The sequence below is a fragment of the Catharus ustulatus genome, chromosome 21, assembly GCF_009819885.2.
Source record: "Catharus ustulatus isolate bCatUst1 chromosome 21, bCatUst1.pri.v2, whole genome shotgun sequence".
NCBI classification, from domain to species: domain Eukaryota; kingdom Metazoa; phylum Chordata; class Aves; order Passeriformes; family Turdidae; genus Catharus; species Catharus ustulatus.
The window spans coordinates 8,044,112-8,064,901 of NC_046241.1; the positions used below are offsets into that span (position 1 = coordinate 8,044,112).

Below are 20,790 nucleotides of genomic sequence, written 5' to 3' on the forward strand. Positions count from 1 at the left end.
GCTGTAAACTTCTCCAGGTTGGAAACTGCTCTTTTAAGGACATGGGGAGAAGGGAATTGTGCCATGCCAGCTGCTGGGTGTCAGCAGGGATTGCAGTGGGACATGGGAAGGGCTCAGACATCCCTGTCCATGGAGGCAAACCCTACAGACACACTCAGCCTTCCCCAGGGTTAAACAGGCTCCTCCAGCTCCTAATCACAAACCCACTTGAGCTGTGAGCAGTTCCTTTAAACAGGGATTTGGTGTGTTTAGGCTGACTGTCCTCCTAGAGAGCAGATGGTTCCTGTTACTGGATAATATTTCAAAGGAAAGGGGTTTTCTCTCTTTTTTTTTTTTCCTGTAATGCCCCCTCTGGTGCTGGTTTATGGAGCTGGGAGATGCTGGAGTCTGCCCTTCCCCAGGCTGGAGCTGCTTGCATTCATCAGTCAGGGTGATGGATATGGAGTCTCAGCACTCCCAATTCCCATTCTGGGGCTTGCTAAAAACTATTACAGCCCTTGTGGTGGAGCAGCCAGATCACTTCCTTTGCCTGTGAGTGATAACATCCACCTCAGGGGTGGCAGCAGGCTGCTCCTCCAGCCTCTCTTATTCTCACTCTGCCTTTTCCATCTTTTTTTTTCTTTTTTTTGCAGCCCAACGACCCTGTGACAAACATCTGCCAGGCAGCAGACAAACAGCTCTTCACCCTGGTGGAGTGGGCCAAGAGGATCCCCCACTTCTCTGAGCTGCCCCTGGATGACCAGGTCATCCTGCTCAGAGCAGGTGAGTGACATCTGTCCCCAGAGAGCTCAATCTGAGGCACAGATTGTCCCTGAACCTGAAAACAGGTTATGCCCTCAGATTTAGGTCCTGGCAGCTTGAAAATATTTTAATTGATTCTTGATAGACTCTGATAATTTGGTTTTTAAATGGGGTTTTGAAAGCCTTCCATGGGATGTGATGCTGAATTGGACCCAAAATGTGCCCAGCTTCATCTCTGACCCATGAGGAGCTCAGAGATGGGTGCTGGGTGCTTTAAACCAAAGGAGTTAAACTCTGCCTTCCTCCCAAACTAAGCTGGAAAGACCAAGCAGACTCAGGCCGCTGTGAAATCTCGTCAGACTGAAATGTTTGATCATAATTAAAACCAGAAAGGAGAGAAAAGTACATCTCACTTCTTCTCCCACCCACCCAGATGAAAATAGAACTCTCAGGGCTGATTTTAAATGTCCTTGTGCAGAAGGGAGGGCAGGGGAGGATGTATTTGAGGGATGAAACTCTTTGTAAGCAGAGACTTTGAAGTCCTTGGTGCTTCTAAAGTTCCTTTTGTTTCCCCCAAATTCACTTTTGTCCAGGTCCTGCACCCTTCCAGGGTGGATCCTGCAGCCCTTGGGTGAAGGTGCTCCGTGGGTTTTGCTTTGGAACATCCAAAGTGTGGATTTGAAGAGGATTTTTAGAGCCTCTTGTGAGAGTGGATGAGCAGGGAATCCTCTCTCCAGGGATCTTTGAGGGCTGAGTTCAGACAAAGCTCTGCCTTTTCCTTTTGGGAAGTGGAACCCAAACCCACCATGGCAGCTCCAGCATTTCCTCTCTGTTTAGCAGCTGATTAAAGATGGGAGTGGAGAATTCCTGGAGAATTCCTGGAGAATTCCCTGTCTGTGGCTCCCTCCCCACTCATGGGCAGCAGGAGAGGAGCTGCAAACCCCATCACAAATCCCAAATTTCGTGGTGGCTCCAGCCCTGAGCACCTGGAGCAGCTCTCTGCTCCAAGCCCCCCTGCCAGGACCTCAGATAACCTTCCCCAAGCCTTCTAACCATGTATTATTGAGTGGCCTGCTGAGAACAGCTGCCCATGAAATATTGAAGCACTAAAATCCAGCTAAGAGCCTCAGTCAGGCATCCTGGGAGGCAAAACAAGTGGAGCACACAGCTCAGGAGGAGCTGGATGGGCTGGCAGCAGCTTTCCTCAAACCCTGAATCATTTAAAAATCCTCTCTGAGCTGTTTGGGAGGGAAGGGAGCCTGACTTTGTGTGTTTTCCACTGGTTTTCTTGTTTCCAAGCTGAGACAGGAATAACCTGATGTTTTCTCAGCCTGGCAAAGGATGCTGAGTGTCACATCCCTGCAGCTGCAGCTGCTTTTGTGGGGCTGCTGGGGAAATTTGGCAGGATTGACACTGTGGCCACTGCTCTGCCAAAGTGCCTTCCCTATCCCAGAGCATCCCTGGAGGCTGCAGCCACCCTGCTGGGTGAGAAAGGAGTCACAGGAGTCACAGAATTCTGCTCTGCCACTCCAGAGCTGGGGCTAAAGTGCAGAACTCTCAGGGATTTGATTTTCCAGTTTGCTGCCTGTGGTTCTAGAGAATTTTTCCTGCTTGCCTCTGTCTTGGCAGCTCTTTGGAGATGTTCTGGTGAAAGCCAAGGTAGGAAAATCATCCCCATTTCAGCTGAAACATCCCAGCTCTAGAGGGAATAATGCAGATGAAGGATGCTGATGAACCCAGGGCTCCTGCACTGGGATAAGCCCAGCTTGGACTGGGTGTGCAGAGCAGCTCTGGTTTCTCTTGATTGACAAATTCCCATGGATCTGGCTCTGGGATTGCTCTCCCTCTCTGGAACAAGGTTTCTGCAGGCTCCTTCTCCTCCATCCTCCTTGGGTTTCACAGTGTTGCAATCCCTGTGGAAGTGCCAGGCCTCACCCAGTAAATAGCCAAAGAAATGTTCCCGTGCCTGGGGTGGAAACATCTTGTGGCCACTTAGGAAAGAGTGAACTTTATTCCTTGTCAACATTTCTGATGGCACAACCCAGGGCTGCAGCAGAAGGTAAATACAGCACACATGGGCCTTGTGTTTATTGCTGTGAGATGAGATCTTGTGGCAGGAGAGCTGCAGGGTATTGTTGTGTTGCTTTTCCAGCCTGGGGGAAAAAAAAAAACTAAATCCAAATATCCTGAGGTGTCTGGACCAGAACTGTAGAACATGTTCAGGCCACTGGGAAAAAAAAAAAAACCTAAATCCAAATATCTTGAGGTGTCTGGACCAGAACATGTTCAGGCCACTGGGAAAATAAAACCCTAAATCCAAATATCTGAGATTTCTGGACCAGAACATGTTCAGACCAGGGGTGTTGCAGAACCTCATCATGTTTTACTGAAGATGCTGCTCCTGGCTAAAAGTCACCCAAATTCCCACCCTTCAAGCTTGAGGATTGGTTTCAGGAATTCCTGAGCTCAGCCTGTGATGGATTTAGGAACTGAAGAGGTGTTGGGTTGGGAAGGGGAGCTGGAAAACATGGAGATCACATCTTCCCTTCCCTGTAGGTCTGGGCTCAGAGGATGTCTTTCCTATGTCCCATAACACTAAAATCTGTTTTCTAGTCAGCTGTGGAAGCAGAGAACAGCCCCAGTCCCTCCCAGCATTTTCATGGCAGAGGCAACAAACCCACAAACAAAGCCAGAGATTTCATGGTTGCTTTGGCAGGGCTCAGGGCTGAACTTTTGTGGCCTGAGGAGGAGCAGACAGGGCTGGAGCTGCTGGGAGGGCAGAGGGAGCTCAGGGCTCCACACCCACCAGGAGCTCCAGGCAGAGCTGTTTGCTCAGTGTCTGCACGGTTTATAGAGGAAACTGCTCCCCTTATGAGCTGTATTTTTAGTGCTTGGGTTCCTGATGGTTTTTTTCCTTCCCTGACATCCAAGAAAAAGCTGGCTCCCCTTCCTGGCATAGCAGCTTCCTCCTCCTTGTGGTTCCCAAACTTGTGAGCATGCCATGGCTCTAACCCGGTGGTTCTCTCCTCCCCAGGGTGGAACGAGCTGCTAATTGCCTCCTTCTCACACCGCTCCATAGCCGTGAAGGACGGGATCCTGCTGGCCACGGGGCTGCACGTGCACAGGAACAGCGCCCACAGCGCTGGTGTGGGGGCAATCTTCGACAGGTGGGCAGGAGAGGGGTGGGACTGCACCTGGGACAGCTCTGGAGGGATGGGATTGTACCTGTGACAGCTCTGGAGGGATGGGATTGCATCCTAAACCTCCTTGGAGGGATGGGATTGTACCTCTGACATCCTTGGAGAGGTGGGATTGTACCTCTGACATCCCTAGAGGGGTGGGATTGCATCCTAAACCTCTCTGTAGAGCTGGGGCTGCACCTCTGACAGCCCTGGAGAGATGAGATTGTACCTCTGACAGCCCTGGAGGGATGGGATTGTACTTCTGACATCCTTGGAAAGCTGGGACTGCACCTCTGACATCATTGGAGGGGTGGGATTGCATCCTTAACCTCCTTGGAGAGGTGGGACTGCACCTCTGACATCCTTGAAAAGGTTGGATTACATCCTAAACCTCCTTGGAGGGCTGGGATTGTACCTCTGACATTCCTGGAGGGCTGGGACTGCACCTCTGATCTTGCTGGAGGGGTGGGATTGCATCCTAAACCTCCTTGGAGTGATGGGATTGCATCCTCAACCTCTCTGGAGGGCTGGGACTGCACCTCTGACATCCCTGGAGGGATGGGATTGCACCTCTGACATTCTTGGAGAGGTGGGACTGAACCTGTGAGATCCCTGGAGGGCTGGGGCTGCACCTCTGACCTCCCTGGAAGGGATGGGATTGTAGCTCTGACAGCCCTGGAGGGGTCAGGCTGTACCTCTGACCTCCCTGGAGGTATGGGACTGCACCTCTGACATCCTTGGGAGGATGGGATTGCACCTCTGACATCCTTGGAGGGCTGTGGTTGCACCTCTGACATCCTTGAAAAGGTTGGATTGCATCCTAAACCTCCTTGGAAGCATGGGGCTGCACCTCCAGCCTTGTCACTGTTGGGGTGGATGTGACACACAGAAGGACACACCACATTTCAGAAGGCTAAATTCCATTGATCACAGCAGCATGCTGTCTGTTACACACTCTGCAAAGTTTGCACTTTGTTCACTGGTTACAATCAATCACCACAACGTTCATTGCTGTAAAACCATCTCCACCTCTGGTTTTCACAAAACTTTTCTAAAAATCCTTTTCTCAGCTGCAGGTTTCTTCTGGCTTATCTCCTCCTTCTGTTCTCAGTCTCCAGGCCAACAGCTTTGATAAGATTCCTTTCAGAATCCATTCCTCATTAACCCTTTCTGGCTCACAGGCCAGCTCTGAGCCTCACCTGGACACCCCATCCCTGTCTCACCCAGCCCATCCATGAAAACCCATCCTCTGAAAGCTGAAATCCCGAACAGGGAGGCTGCCAGTGCAAACCCAAGCCCCTTCCATGGGCTCCAGATGCCTTCTGAGGCCCCTCCTTTGTTCCTTTTCATCTTTAATTGGACCAAGCCGTGATTTTATTTGCACAATGGGAACTCCCCAGCCTTTCCCAGCAGCTTCCACGGGTGTGTCCCCAGGGCTCTTTAATCTCAGGCTTTGGGAAAGTGTTTTAAAGGCAGGCTTGCAGGGTGTTTGACCCACAGTGTGACTCCAGGCACTGCTGAAATGCTGATTCCTCTCCCTGAGACTCATCTTGAGCTGAGACCAAATCACCTTTGCTGCTCTGCTCTGCTCTGGGAGGAAATTGTTCTGGGGACCTGGGTGACATCATTTGTTCCTGTGAGGTCATAAGTGCAAGATCATGACTTTGCTGCAGGATCTAACATGAAAAACTGGGCAATCAGTGGAAAATATTTCAAGACCGACATCTGCAGTAAGAGCAAAGGGAGCAATAAAAATTACCGGCGGAGGAAATGACTTTTAGATACCTGTTGGGCTGGGTTTTATTGTTATTTTTTATTTTTAGGCAGCTTTCTCAGGTGCCAGAGCCTCTCAGTGAATGGATGGAGGAGGTTTTTATGGTCCCTGTTGTATCTCACAGGAACTATTGATGTTCCTAATGAGCTATTTTTGATGGAGGAGGAAAATGAGGCCACATCCTCGGCTGGTACAGGCCAGCACCATCCCCAGCTTTGTTAAACGTGACCAGAGCTTCTCACTCTGCCTCTGACACCTGGGGCTTGTCACTCCCTTTGTATTTTCGTGCTGACTCTGTGCTTTCTGTGTCCTTTTGCAGAGTACTGACAGAGCTGGTGTCCAAAATGAGGGACATGCTGATGGACAAGACAGAGCTGGGCTGCCTGCGAGCCATTGTCCTCTTCAACCCTGGTACGTGCCAACCTCTGCTCTGCTGGCCCCTCTTGGCTGCTCCTCTGTGCTTTTGGCTCCTTTTCTTCCCCAAAAAAGCCCCATTGGATGTAGCAGAGGGCAGCCAGATGCTGAGGATGGGGCAGGAAGGGTGAAAATTGATTTGGTTTGGAAAGGAGCTTAAAGCTCATCTTGTTCAGGGACACTTTCCACTAGCCCAGGGTGCTCCAAACTCTGTCCAGCCTATCCTGGAACACTCCCAGGGATCCCAGTCACACCTGAACCAGGGCCTGCCCACCCTCCCAGGGAAGGATTGCTTCCCAAAATCCAATCACAGCCTATTCTTTTTCAGTTTACAGCCATCCCCCCTTGTCCTGTCAGCTCTCTCCCTGTTGGAGTGGCTGTGAAAAGGAGGTTCAGGTGCTTGAGGGAGTTGTCTCTGAATTGGAACAAAGTGGAATCTTGATGTTGTTGAAGAGAAAAATGTGGATTAGAGCAACAGCAGAGCATGGAGATTATTGTCTTTGCTTCCCAACCTCATCCAAGGGCTTTTATTACCTGCATTTCTGGAAGAGCCCTTTGCAGACCTGGAGAGGCTGAAAGACCTGAAATGTGCTCATAAAATACACAAACCCCTCAGTTTTGGGCCATAGTCTCACAGACTCCAGGAGGGTCACGCTGCTCCCTTTGCCCCCAGCTGCCCAAGGGAAGAAGAAGAAGATTCAGTGCCAGGGTTTTCCTCCAGCATTCCAGGGAGCAAATCCCTGTGCAGCAGGAGCTCACATACCTGCACAGCTCCCTGGAGGGGGTCTCTGCATTTCTGCAAAACCAGAAGGCAGCCAGTACCCAGCTCCCATCCACCACCCTTCCCTCCCTGCCCTCACCCAGCACAGTTTGTGCCCAAGCACAGCTCCTTGCCTGGATTTTCCCACCACAGCCAGGCCAGGCTGTTCCAGCAGGGGTTATTACAGCTTCTTGGGTTTGTTTTTCTTCTTGACCAGTTTTTTTGGGTTTTTTTAAAGTCACCCCTCCTTGTAATCAGCAGTAATTTATTGTCTGCAATTTGGGATTAGCCATGTATGGTCAAAGAAGGGGAATCTGGAGAGGTTCCCGTGGCACATGTGCTTGGGGATATCGATTTCTGCACTGTCCCTTTCACCCTGCTAAAAACAGATCCTGCCTGGGTCCTGTCCTGGGGGCTGTGCCAGAGCAGGGGCTTCTCCTCTGGTGGGAGAAATCCCACCAGCCCAGGGCTGGAGGGGGAATCAAACCCTTTAAAATGAGGTCTGGGACCACTGGGATGAGCCAAAATTGGGGTTGGGGTGTGAGGTGATGAAAAATCTGTGGGAACAGGGCAAACCTTCTGTAGCTCAGAGGCTGCACCCACACTTGGGTGGGGCTGGAAGAGATGGAGGCAGTGCCCAGAGGGGTTCTGGGGAGCCTGGAGCTGTTTGCTGATGGGTTGTGCTGCCTTTCAGACTCCAAGGGGCTGTCGAACCCGGCGGAGGTGGAGGCGCTGCGGGAGAAGGTGTACGCGTCACTAGAGGCTTACTGCAAACACAAATACCCCGACCAGCCCGGCAGGTGAGCTCCCTCTGCCCCCCTCAAACATTGGGGAGGGTGAAACAGGAGAACTTTATCAATGTGATTGCCTAGAAAAAGATTCTGAGAATATGGAAACCGTGAGATTGAAATGAAAGCCATCTTTGAGATACCAAACCTTGGTTACTAAATAACTTGGAATGGAGTGGAAAAGAAATAGAATGGAATAGAATGGAATGGAATAGAAATAGAATAGAAATAGAATAGAAATAGAACAGAAATAGAATAGAATTACAATGGAATAGAATTTAGAATAGAATAGAGTAGAATAGAATAGAATTAGAATAGAATAGAAATAGAAATAGAATAGAAATAGAACAGAAATAGAATAGAATTACAATGGAATAGAATATAGAATAGAATAGAATAGAATAGAATAGAATAGAATAGAATAGAATAGAATAGAACAGCCAGATGAAAGCAATCCCCTCTTGATTGAACAATTCCCTCTGCTTCAGACAGTCCAAAGGTCAGAGAAGACCCTGCTAGCTTGGCAGAAGGGGTGCAAAGAGGAGTTTTTAGGGTTTAAAGTGTAGCACAGTATGGTAATGCAATGATTCTTATAGACTGTGTGTAAATGCTATAGGATTTGTATCTTATGTTAGATTAGTTAGTGGAAATTAGAATGTTCAACACAGAAGAAGATTTATTGTGTTGTAACAGGAACCTCGCTCTCTGAGCTCTTTCTCTCACCACTCTCTTACCTTTTTCTCTTACCCCTTCCTCTATTTCTTTTACTCTCTTTCTGCTCTGCTCTGAGCTGTGGCTGACAGTGACAGCTCCATGCAATAAACCACAAGTTCCCAGACCTGGCTGTAGAGATCTCTCCATCTGTCCCAACCATCCTGCCCACCAATGCTCCTACACTCAAACCCCTGCAGTGGCTGCTGCAGCTCCCAGCCTGTGCTGGGATAAAATTCTCATTTCTGCCCTCTCCAGCTGTGAGCATCCCTAAAAAACCCTCCCCTGTGCAGTGCACAGAGCTCTGACTGCCTTGCCAGGAAATCCAGCGAGGTGGGCAGAGCTGAGGAGCCCCAGCTGCCCCAGCCCCAGCAGTGGGATGGGCACATGTGGCACTGGGGGGGATCATTTCCCTTCTGGAAACCGCAGCAGAAACAGGACTCACATGGAGTTAATTTTCAGTGGCAGATGAGCATCATTGCTGGGAAGTGAAAGCCTCAATTGATGCTCTTTTTCTCCCCTCCCTGCCTCCCCCAATCCAGCTGGGAATGGGAGGGGGAATCAGGAATGTGTTCCTGGACAGCTCTGGAGCTGAGTGGGCGCATTTTCCCAGTTACAGCCTGGAGCTGGCAACTGCCACTTGAGTTCCTGACAGCTTCTTGAGAAACCAGGAAATGCACTGGAAGCTGCTACTGGTGCATGAGTGTTGGGGAAAAACAGCCCAGGCAAGTGGGATTTGCATCTCACCTGCATTGCTGGTCTGAGTGGATGGGTAAATAGAAAAGATGCTTTCACAGCAGAGAGTGCAGCGGGCAGAGCGTGCCCTCTGAGTGGTGCTGGGTTTGTTTTTCCCCCCACTTTGGGTCCCAGAGTGCTGGCAGATGAAGAAAGGTGTGCTGTGAAGGGATTTCTGGGGTGCTCCAGGTTGGTTTGGGGCAGGCAGTGAGGATGAGGGAGCAGGGGAGCTGAGGGATGAGTGCAAGGTTCTCACCTCTCCTGTCCCAGGGGGTTTGTGTGCACCCCAAGCTGCCTCCTCTTCCAGAAGCTTCATTAAATTGCATTTCTGGAGCAAACCCAGAGCCAGAGCCTGGACTTTGGCTGCTGTGGTGCTGCAGAGGAGCTGTTCTGGCACCAGCAGCTCTCCTGGATGATTCCCCTGCTGGGGTGAGCTCCTGCTCTGCACACTGAGCAGCACCTGCAGCCCTGGCACACACAGGGGTGGCACAGGGACAGCCCTGCTCCCCAAACCTCCCAAACCACCAAACCACACACCCAGACACCGAGCCAGCAGCCCCTAGCAGCTCCCCAGCTCTGCCCCAGTGTTGGAGGGAGTGTTTTGAATCCAGAAGCTGCTCTGAATCCCAGAGCAGTAATTTCACCATTATAAGCCGCACCATTTTCACTAAAATTTTGGTCTGAACCCGAAGTGCGGCTTATAATCAGGTGTGGCTTATATATGGACAGAGAATGAAAAGTTGCTGTTTTAGTTTGGAGGACAGGTGTCTGCTGAGAAGGGCAGGAGCTTCTCTTTGAAATGGAGAATGTAAACCCCCTCCCTCCAAATTATTATCATTTTGAAATCAAGGGGCTCTCAGGCAAAGATATGGGAATTAGGAATAACAGTTCTTTACTAGGGAAATTAAAATAGAAATACAGCACTACAAAGAAACAAACCCCAAACCCTGACACAGTCAGAGTACAACCTGACACCCGTCAGGCAGGGTGTTGGCAGCAGTCCCATTCCATGGTGGCTGCATCCTCCTGCAGTGACAGATGTGGCTCAGTTGGAGCAGTGCTCCTGTACAAGGTGCAGTTTCCCTCCGGAGCTCCAGTGGGGATGTGGAGAAATCCGGTTTTCCTCTGGAGTCCAGTGGAGAAAGGGGCTCCCTTAGTGTCCCCAAACCTCTGTTTTTATCTTGGTAAGAAATGTTGGGCTCTTCCCCCTGGCTGGAGCAACTCCCAATGGGATGCAGTAATTTTATCAGTGCCACAGTGGGACTCAATGGCCATGAGCAGAAAATGACTGGCTGGAGGAAGGATGGGCTGTGAAAAGATAAAGAACAATGCCCTGCCTGGTTTCAATGGATGCCCATTAGCAGAATATCTCCCACAGAGATCAGGATCACTGCCCCACCCTCAAATGATGGTGATAGAACAGATACCTTTGATCACACTCTGGATTGTAACCCAAGACAAGGGGGAGCCCCTGGGCTTGCACAAGACCCCCCCAAAGTTCCCCAAAGCTCTGGGCACCCTCCTGGCCCCATGAGCACCAGCTGGGGCTGCAAACAAGTCCTGCCTGTGGTTGAGCAAAGCCCTGCTGGAGTTTTGCACAGCTAAAGCCTTCCCCTGCCCTGTGCTGGGGGATTTCTGGAATTCTGGAATTCCCACCTTCTCAGGTGTGGGGCTTGCTCCAAATCCCCACCCAGCATCGATTTGTAAACACCAAAAGGGAATTTCTCTGCAGGGAGAGGCATTCCCATTGAAAAGGCAGCCCTGCATTCCCCAGGGAATCAGGAAGCAGGGCTCTTTCCTCCCCTCCAGCCCTGGCTCCTTGTGCTCAGGGCTGGTTATCTCACAGTTAAACACATCCCAGGGCTGGAGCCATCATCTGGTTTGGTTTAAAGTGAAACTTCCTGAATGGGATGGTAGGACTGATTTGTTTTTCCTGGCTCTGCTCCCACCGTTCTCGCCAGCTCAGCAGAAAAAAAAAAAAAAAAGAATTAAAAAAAAAAAACAGGGAGAGGGAATTGTGCATGCATGTAAAATATCTGTGTGCTTGTGCATGTCTCTGTGTGTGTTTTCTGCAAGGTCTCATACATTTTTTACATATTTTTTGATTGGTGCCTTTATTTTGTTTGTGTGTCTTGTGCCAGCTTGGGAGGTAAGATGATTGGTTGCAGTTTTGAGCATCACCACTTTATTTGTATTTTTTTTTTAATCTTGGTATTCTGGTTTTTAGGTTTTTTTTTTTCTTTTAATTTAGCACAATTTACATTTTAGTAGTTTTGAAAAGTTTGATAAAAAAACACTTTAAACACGGTTCATCTAGTGCACTTGCTATAAACAATGGTTTAAAGTGAGAAATATGTAGAAAAACAGCTAAGTATGTAGAAAAGCAGTTAAATATGTAGAAAAATAGCTTAATGTATAGAAAAATAGCTAAGTATGTAGAAAAAAGAGCTACATATGTAGAAAAACAGTTAAATGTGTAGAAAAAACAGTCAAATATGTAGAAAAACAGCTAAGTATGTAGGAAACAGCTAAATATGTAGAAAAACCAGTTAAATATGTAGAAAAACAATTAAATATATAGAAAAAACAGCTAAATATGTAGAAAAAACAGGTAAATATTTAGAAAATAATTACATATATAGAAAAAACAGGTAAATATTTAGAAAATAATTACATATATAGAAAAAAACAGGTAAATATGTGGAAAAAGAGCTGAATCCAGTTGGGCTGGTGCACTTGATGCAGATTAAGGCCTAGACTGAGATTGCTGCAGTGCAGCCCCACCGAAGAGGGGACTGACCCCAAACTTTGGGGCAGAAGCAGGGAGATGTTTAGGAGTGTCTGGGGGTGTTTGGGGATGTCTGGAAATATCTGGGGATGTTTGGGGGTGTGTGGGGATGTTTAGGGATATCTGAGGGTGTCTGGGGATGTCTGGGGATGGGGACTGACCCCAAACTTTGGAGCAGAAACAGAGGGATGTCTGGGCTGGTGACTGGCCCCAAACTTTGGGACAGAAGCAGGGGGATGTTTGGGGATGTTTAGGAGTGTCTGGGGGTGTTCAGGGGTATCTGGGGATGTCTGGGGATATCTGGGGATGTTTAGGGGTGTCTGGGGGTGTTTGGGGATGTCTGGAAATATCTGGGGATGTCTGGATGTGTCTGGGGATGTCTGGGGGTGTTTGGGGATGGTGACTGACCCCAAACTTTGGGGGCAGAAGCAGGGGGTGTCTGGGGGTGTCTGGATGTGTCTGGGATGTTTAGGGATATCTGAGGATGTCTGAGGATGTCTGGGGATGTTTGGGGTGTCTGGGGATGGTGACTGGCCCCAAACTTTAGGACAGAAGCAGGGGGATGTTTGGGGATGTTTAGGAGTGTCTGGGGGTGTTCAGGGGTGTCTGGGGATGTCTGGGGATATCTGGGGATGTTTAGGGGTGTCTGGGGGTGTTTGGGGATGTCTGGAAATATCTGGGGATGTGTGGAGATGTCTGGGGATGGGGACTGACCCCAAACTTTGGGGGCAGAAGCAGGGGGCTGTCTGGAGATGTCTGGGGATGTTTGGGGTGTCTGGGGATGTTTAGGGATATCTGGGGATAGCTGGATGTGTCTGGGGATGTCTGGGGGTGTCTGGGGATGTTTGGGATGTCTGGACGTGTCTGGATGTGTCTGGGGGTGTCTGGAAATATCTGGGGATGTTTGGGGGTGTCTGGTTGTGTCTGGGGGTGTCTGACCGTGCCCCTCTGTGCCCCCCCAGGTTCGCCAAGCTCCTGCTGCGCCTCCCAGCGCTGCGCTCCATCGGCCTCAAGTGCCTGGAGCATCTCTTCTTCTTCAAGCTAATAGGGGACACGCCCATCGACACCTTCCTGATGGAGATGCTGGAAGCGCCGCACCAAATGACTTAGAGAACTGTGCTGGGTCAGTCCCTCCGGGGGGGCCCTCCCTCTGCTTTCCTGGGCCCCAGCCCGTCCCTCCCTGCTGTCCCCAGGCTGGAGGCACCGTCTGCTCTGCTCCGCTCCGGGGGACCCCCGTCCATGCCAGCCTCCTGCCCCCCCTGTCCGCTGTCACTGCTGCATCTCCAGAGCTGCTCGCTGCTTCCCCGTGCTGCCTGTAGAGGAGTGGGAGCGGGCACAGCTTTGCCAAGCCCGTGCCATGAGGTTTGGGGTGAGCCAAGCCACCCCCCAGCCCTCCCCTGGGGACAAGGACGGTGCCAGCCCTCGGGGGTTTGGAGTGCTTGGACTCTGCTGGATTGCAGCTGGGCTATTTTCAGAGGATGGAGTTGGTTGGGTTTTTTTTTTTTGGAAAAAGAGAAGACAAAAAAAAAAAACAAAAAAAAAAGAGAGAGAAAAAAAAAAGGAAAAAATTCTATTTTTGGTTTCTAACTATTCTTAGTAGCCTCGGTAGTTACTTTGTGGAGGGAGAGGCCGTGCCCTGTGAGTCACAGGATGCACAGAGCCTCCTCCTCCCCCTGCAGAGCAGAGGATCTGGGATGGAGCTGAATCCCCCCAGAACAGGGCACAGGAAAAACCCTTTGGCCACCCTGGGGACATCCCTGCTCACCCCAAAGGTGTGCCCATGAGCCAGCTGCAGCTGCCAGGGACTCCCCATGGCCCTTCCCCAGCTCCTGGGGGCTTGCTGGGACCCCTGCCCTCAGCACAGCATCCCAGTTCATCCCAGTGCTGCCCCAGTCCATCCCAGTGCATCCCAGTCCCTCCCAGTGTGACCCCACTCCGGGGTTTGGCTCACCCTTTGTTTCAGCCCTGCAAAACACTGCAAGGCAGCAATTAGTGGGAGTGCTGGTTAATTGTAGCTGTTAATTAATGGTGAAGCAAGAGCAGGGCTGCCCCTGGGGTGGGGATGTGGGGGTGGCAGGGCCTGGCTGGCTGGGGGATGTGGCAGCTCCGTCCCTGTCCCCTCTGGGGTTCTCAGAGCACCAGCAGCACCTTGGCTTTTGCACAACCCCTCCCTCGAGTCTTGGTGTGCCAGCAGGGAGCTGGACAGGATTTTGGGATTGGGGACACAGTCCCTGCTGTGGCCATGCCCCATGGGATGGAGTGTGGGGCCAGAGGGCAGGGAGGGAGCGATCCCCCTTCACCTCCCCGTGCCACCCTCATCAGGTGTCTCCAAACACAAATTAGAGAAAATCCAAACAGAGGGAGTGGATTGGGAAGGGTTTTCCCTCTGAGCAGGATGGACAGGCTGTGCTGGGAGCTGAGTGCCTGGCCAAGGGCTCCCCCAGCACTCCATGGGCTCTGAGCTCTGAAAAGCAAAGGATGAGACCCCCAAGATCCTCTTGTTGCTCCCTGTGCTTTGCAGCTGGTTGAAAACTCCTCCTTTGCTCCTGGAGGGGATGGAGCAGCACCAGCACCTCCCACCCCTGGTTTGGAGCAGGGGACACCCTTGGCACCCTCCTGCTGTCACCCCAGCCCCATCCCCTGCAGCTCCAAAATCCAGAAGCACTCAGGATTTGGGGTGGAACTGCCCCTGGGGCTGGCCTGAAGTGGCGAGTCAGCAGAGGCAGGCACAGCCTTGGCTCTGTTTCCCCAGCAGCCTGCAAGCCGCTGAAAATATTATTAAACAGCTTCACCCTGCAAGAATTTGCCAAGAAAACGAGGCAGGAGAAATGAAATCTGGCAAGGGAAACACGAGCAGGCTGTTCCCTGGCAGCAGGAGGCTGGCACAGCCCCAGGGAGGTGACAGATCCCAAATCCCAGAGCCCAGAGCCCACCCAGCCCCCGGGGCCCAGCCCAGCTCTCCCTGCAGGAAGGAGCCTGGGACTTGCTTTGCCACAGAGGAAAAGCTTTGGGGAAGTTGGTTGGATGTTGCACTAGGAGAAACCTGCTGGTCTCTGGTGGGTGGAGACACATTTTCCTGCTGGATGGGTGGGAAGGGGCTCTTGGGTGCTGTGCTGGCTGCAGGGTGGCACAGGGAGATCTCATCCCATTATCCCATCCCATTATCCCATCCAATCCCATTTCCATCCCATCCTGTTCATTCCAGTCTTATCCCATCTCATTTCATCTCATCCCTTTCAGTTCTGCTATGTTCCATCATCTTCCATCCCCTTTTTCCCCATCCCATCCCATTATCCCATTATCTCATTATCCCATCCCAATCCCATCCCAAAGCCATGGGGGAGGCTCTGCAGACCCCAAGTTCCCTGCCAGGATCATCCCCTTGCCTCAGTTTCCCTGCTGGAGCAGCACAGCCTCAATCCATGCCCATGGGGGATTTTGGGAAAGGCTGAGCCTTGTACTGGGAAGGGATTTGGGATTCCCTGAGCCCCCAGAGCCCAGCCCAGCCCCTCCATCCTCATCAGCCCTTCCCTGGCAGGAGAAGCTTTTGTGTGTCCAGAGCAGCCTTAAAGCAACGAGCTGTGCATGAGCTGGAGTCTTTCCTTTGTATTTTTTTCACTTTGGGCTTTTTGTTGTTGTTGTTTTCCTCATGCTGAGTATGGAGAGGTGAGCTCAGGTGGCTGCAGGGAACAAAAGGCACATTATTGGTGTGGGTTTAACCAGGCTCAGTGCTCCTGCAGAAATCTGCTTTGGTTTGGTGATCTGTTTGCAATGCTTCCTTTAATTCCTTTTTGTTGGTGGGACAATCTTTAATTTTCTAAAGATAGCACAACCATCAGCCCTTCAGCACCCCCTCCCTGCGTGTTCCACCCGCCCTAACCCCGTCCAGCACATCCCAAACCCCTCCCTGGCCGTTCTGAGCTTCCCTTGGCACTGGGAATGCCAGGAGGGGCCCTGGGGGCTTTGGGGAACGCTGACCCCACAAACAGGGAGAGCTGATCCCAAACCATGGCTGGGCTGATCCCAAATCAAGGCTGGGCTGATCCCACACCAGGGCTGGGCTGGGCTGATCCCACACCAGGGCTGGGCTGGGCTGATCCCAAACCAGGGCTGGGCTGATCCCAAACCAGGGCTGAGCTGATCCCAGATTAAGGCTGGGCTGAGCTCAGATCAAGGCTGGGCTGATCCCAGATCAAGGCTGAGCTGATCCCAAACCAGGGCTGGGCTGGGCTGATCCCAAACTGAGGCTGAGCTGATCCCAAACCAGGGCTGGGCTGGGCAGATCCCAAATCAAGGCTGGGCTGAGCTCAGACCAAGGCTGGGCTGATCCCAAACCAAGGCTGGGCTGATCCCAGATCAAGGCTGGGCTGGGCTGATCCCATAAATCCCAGTTTGCAGATCAGGGTTGGGCTGATCCCATAAAGCCCAGTTTGCTGTGCTGGGCTGATCCCATAAATCCCAGTGTGCAGATCAGGGCTGGGCTGATCCCATAAATCCCAGTGTGCAGAGCTGTGCTGGGCTGGCTCAGAGGATGTGTGTGTGTGTGTCCATGTATGTACTGTAGATATGACACTGTATAATACCCCACTCACATATACACATAGAGAACTGTAGCAATTACAGACTTTTCCTGGCTTTTTTTGTGGCTTAAGTTGTTTTTTTTTTTTTGTTGGTTTGTTTGCTTTTTTCCCCCCTCTCCTCGCTTTTTATTTTGTTTTTTTTTTTCCTTGTTTTGCTCCCATTGTATCTGAATCCCTTTCCAAATTGGCAGATGCCAAATCTGGATTTTTATTCCTCGAGACAAAGGAACTGCATCTATTTTAAGATGCCTTTTTGTTTTGTTTTTCTTCTTTTTCTTTCATTTTTCTTCTTTGCTTTTCTTATTTTCTTTTGTTTTTCTTCTTTTATTTTGATTTTTTTTTTCTTTCTTTTAAGCAGGTGGTTTGGAGTAAAAGAATAGCTTTAGCAATTCCCAATACTTAGTGATGGATGCCTTGGCTATGGGATACATAGATTAAAAAAAAAAAAAAAAGACATTAAAATTTAGAATGACAAAAAAAAAAAAGAGAAAAGATAAGGAAAAAAAAATATCTAAAGCATCAATAAAGTTAAAATCTATTTTTGTACAAATGTAATTTTATCCCTTACCGTATCCTCGGATATTTTCTTTCCTGGATTGTTTTGTTTCTTCTACAGAGATTGTTATAAACTCTCTCGATTTTTTCTCTCTTTCTCTCTGTAAATGTTCAGCCACAGGGATCTGGAGAAGAGGGAGAAACTTCTGACCGTGTTTTAAAGGCTTTATATGAAATCTCTTTTGAAATAATTTTTTTGAATGAACTTTTTATTTTTTGGTTTTTTTTTTTCCCCCCACTTCCAAAATCTTTTTTGGGGATGGGAGGGGTGTGGGAGGGAGGGGAGGGCTGCTCTGGGGGTGTTTTTTTGTCACGTATCTCTGGCGTTCCTGCAGGTCTGTTTTACTGTGAAATCACTACCGTATATTATTATTCACTTCAAAAAACCGACAAAAATTAAAAAAAAAAAAAAGAAAATATTAAAAAAAAAAAAGAAAGAACTGCTGCTGGAAACGCCAGTATTTTGAGAACAATTGTATTAGAATTGTGGAAAAAAAAAAAAAGAAATGAGAAGAAAAAAAAGAGAAAAAGAAAAAAAAGGAGAAAAAAAAAAAAAAAGAAAATATATGAGCATTTTAAAATATAACCCAGTCCAAGCCCTCTTTTGTTCGTATTGGTGTGTCCTGAGTTATTCATGGGGGGCTGTCCCCGTGCCAGGGCTCAGCTTTGGGGACACTGTCCCCATCCCAGGGCTCAGCTTTGGGGACACTGTCCCCATCCTAGGGCTCAGCTTTGGGGACACTGTCCCCATCCCAGGGCTCAGATTTGGGGGCACAGAGTGATTTGAGGCCTGGCAGCATTTCCAGCGATGTTTTCCAGCCCAAATCCCTCCTGGAGTCACCCTGGGAGCAGAAACAGGTGGTGGGAGAACGGGACCCTTTGGGCTGAGTTTAACCTGGAGAACGGGACCCTTTAGGCCAAGTTTAACCTGGAGAACAGGAGCCTTTAGGCTGGGTTTAACCTGGAGAACGGGACCCTTTGGGCCAAGTTTAACCTGGAGAACGGGACCCTTTGGGCTGAGTTTAACCTGGAGAACAGGACCCTTTAGGCCAAGTTTAACCTGGAGAACAGGAGCCTTTAGGCCGGGTTTAACCTGGAGAACGGGACCCTTTGGGCCAAGTTTAACCTGGAGAACGGGACCCTTTAGGCTGAATTTAACGTGGATTTGTTGCTAGGTACAAACGCGATTGAGCTCGGGATTAATTCTCCCTGGACAGGATGAGCTGGAAAATCAGCGGCACAATTCCCATCCCTGCTTTCCCAGCCGGGAAAAATGAATGTTTTCCGTCGGGAAGCGGCGGCAGAGCCCGGTGCAGGGCAGGGGAGGGGACACCGAGGTTTTTATTTCCCGTGTGTGCTCCTCGCTAAGCTCGGTGTTTGCAGAGTTAATCCCGAGCTCCCTGCCAGCGTTTTGTGCCCTTTCTGCCGGGCTGGGATGCTCCAGGGGCTGCCCGGGTCACTGGCTGGAGATTTTCCCTTTGAAAATCGGGTTTGTGTCCATTTGTAATGATGCTGATAACGGGAAAGCAAAGCCGAGCTGACTGGGGTTTTTTAAATTTTAATTTTTTTTTTTTTTTTAAATCTTGTGTTTGGTTCCTGCTGGTTTTTTCTGCTTGGGGGGCACTCCCAGACCCCCAAACCTGAGGAGGAGGAAGATGAGGAGGAGGAGGATGAGAGGAGGAGGAGGAGGAGGAAGATGAGAAGGAGGATGAGGAGGAGGAGGATGAGAAGGAGAAAGATGAGAAGGAGGAGGAGGATGAGGAGGAGGAAGATGAAGAGGAAGATGAGAAGGAGGAGGAAAATGAGAAGGAGGAGGAGGATGAGGATGAGGAGGAAGATGAGGAGGAGGAAAATGAGAAGGAGGGAGGATGAGGAGGAAGGTGAGAAGGATGAGGAGGAGGAAGATGAAGAGGAAGATGAGGAGGAGGAGGAATATGAGAAGGAGGAGGATGAGGAGGAGGAAAATGAGGAGAATGAGGATGAGGAGGAGGAAGATGAGAAGGAGGAGGATGAGGAGGAGGAGGAGGAGGATGAGGAAAATGAGAAGGAGGAGGAAGATGAGAAGGAGGAAGATGAGGAGGATGAGGATGATGTTTGCACCTTGGCCAAGTCTTTGCTGGTTTCCCAGCTTCTGCAGGGATCGCAGCGCCTGTTTTGACTCTCCTCCCGATCCCTTGATGCCAGCAGATGATTGTGATGAATTAAAGCTCTCGGCCGGGCTTTTGTTGTGTCTGCGGGCTGCGATTCACCCTTGCCCTGGGAGCCATCGGCACACGGAGAGCTCCGGAGCTCTTTTTATCAGGAGCAGCACAAATCCTTAAACCTGAGCTGGGGATCAGGAGGGATCAGGAGGGACACTCCAGGGCTTTGCTTTATCGGGAACAGCACAATTCCTCAAACCTGAGCTCTGGAGGTGCGGGATCAGGAGGGACACTCCGGTTTTCCCAAATCCGTGCCCGGGGTGGGGGTGGGGATGGGGGATGCTGAGCTGGGGACTCAGGGCTGGCTCCTGGGAAGGCACCGCTGGATTTCTGAGCCCTGACACAGATGAAATGCGGTGTCAGAGAGTTTGGAAACCCTTCAGAGAAGGGCTGAGACCCCGACCTCATCTCTGCGGCCAGGAGGGGACTCCAAACAAACCCAGACAGATGAGCTCCTCGGCTGCCAATTTGTCACTGCATAATTGCCCGACAAAAGCAGGTTGGCTTTCTCCTCCTGACCCCTCCGGAGCAGCCTCTGCACCCCAGCTGGCCCCGGGGGTCACACAGGGCACAGGGCTTTGTGCAGAGCGCTTTCCCGGTGACATCTCCGTGGGTGTCACCGAGCCGGACAGACACACAGCCCGGACAGACACACAGCCCGGACAGACACACAGTCCGGACAGACACACAATCCGGACAGACAGACAGTCCGGACAGACACACAATCCGGACAGACAGACAGTCCGGACAGACACACAGCCCGGACAGACACACAGTCCGGACAGACACACAGCCCGGACAGACACACAGCCCGGACAGAGACACAGCCCGGACAGACACACAGCCCGGACAGACACACAGTCCGGACAGACAGACACACAGTCCGGACAGACAGACACACAGTCCGGACAGACACACAGTCCGGACAGACAGACACACAGCCCGGACAGACACACAGCCCGGACAGACAAACAGTCCGGACAGACACGCAGCCCGGACAGACACACAGCCCGGACAGACACACAGCCCGGACAGACACACAATCCGGACAGACAGACACACAATCCGGACAGACACACAGCCCGGACAGACACACAGTCCGGACAGACACACAGCCCGGACAGACAGACACACAGTCCGGACAGACACACACCCACCCCGGGGGGTGGAATGGGAGCGCCGGGACAGCTCCAGGACCTGCATTTCAGCTTCAGGCTGAAAATTCAGGAGTTCAGCTGATCCTCTGCCGTGCCCCAGCGCTCCCCGTCCATCCCCAGCTCCTCAGGGCTGGAATTGCGTTTCCAGCCGGGAATTTGGGCTGGGAAGGGCTGGGGCGCTTCTTATCCTGGGACCGAGCGGGGCTGAGCTCGGCTTAGCAGGGCCGGGCTTAGGGAGGCTCCAGGTGCGGGGCTGAGCTTGGCTCAGCAGGGCCGGGCTTAGGGAGGCTCCAGGAGCGGGGCTGATCCCAGCGGGGTTGGGGACAGCGCCTCGGGAGCCCCCGGGAGCAAAGAGCAAAAAGAGCAAAGTGCTGCTGCCATCTCCCGACAGCAGCGAGCCCTGC

General features: G+C 51.0%; 1 protein-coding gene across 1 annotated transcript in view; it reads left to right on the forward strand.

Annotated features, from left to right (window-relative positions):
- The window catches only part of RXRA (retinoid X receptor alpha), a 106,811-nt gene extending 93,105 nt beyond the window's left edge, over positions 1–13,706 (forward strand). Inside the window, exons 6-10 of the mRNA XM_033077867.1 lie at positions 633–762; positions 3,776–3,908; positions 6,017–6,108; positions 7,566–7,671; positions 12,856–13,706. Of these exons, the coding sequence (XP_032933758.1) occupies positions 633–762; positions 3,776–3,908; positions 6,017–6,108; positions 7,566–7,671; positions 12,856–13,003 (609 nt within the window). The 3' untranslated portion in view covers positions 13,004–13,706. The remainder of the gene's footprint in view (positions 1–632; positions 763–3,775; positions 3,909–6,016; positions 6,109–7,565; positions 7,672–12,855) is intronic.
- Positions 13,707–20,790: the final 7,084 nt, after the last annotated feature.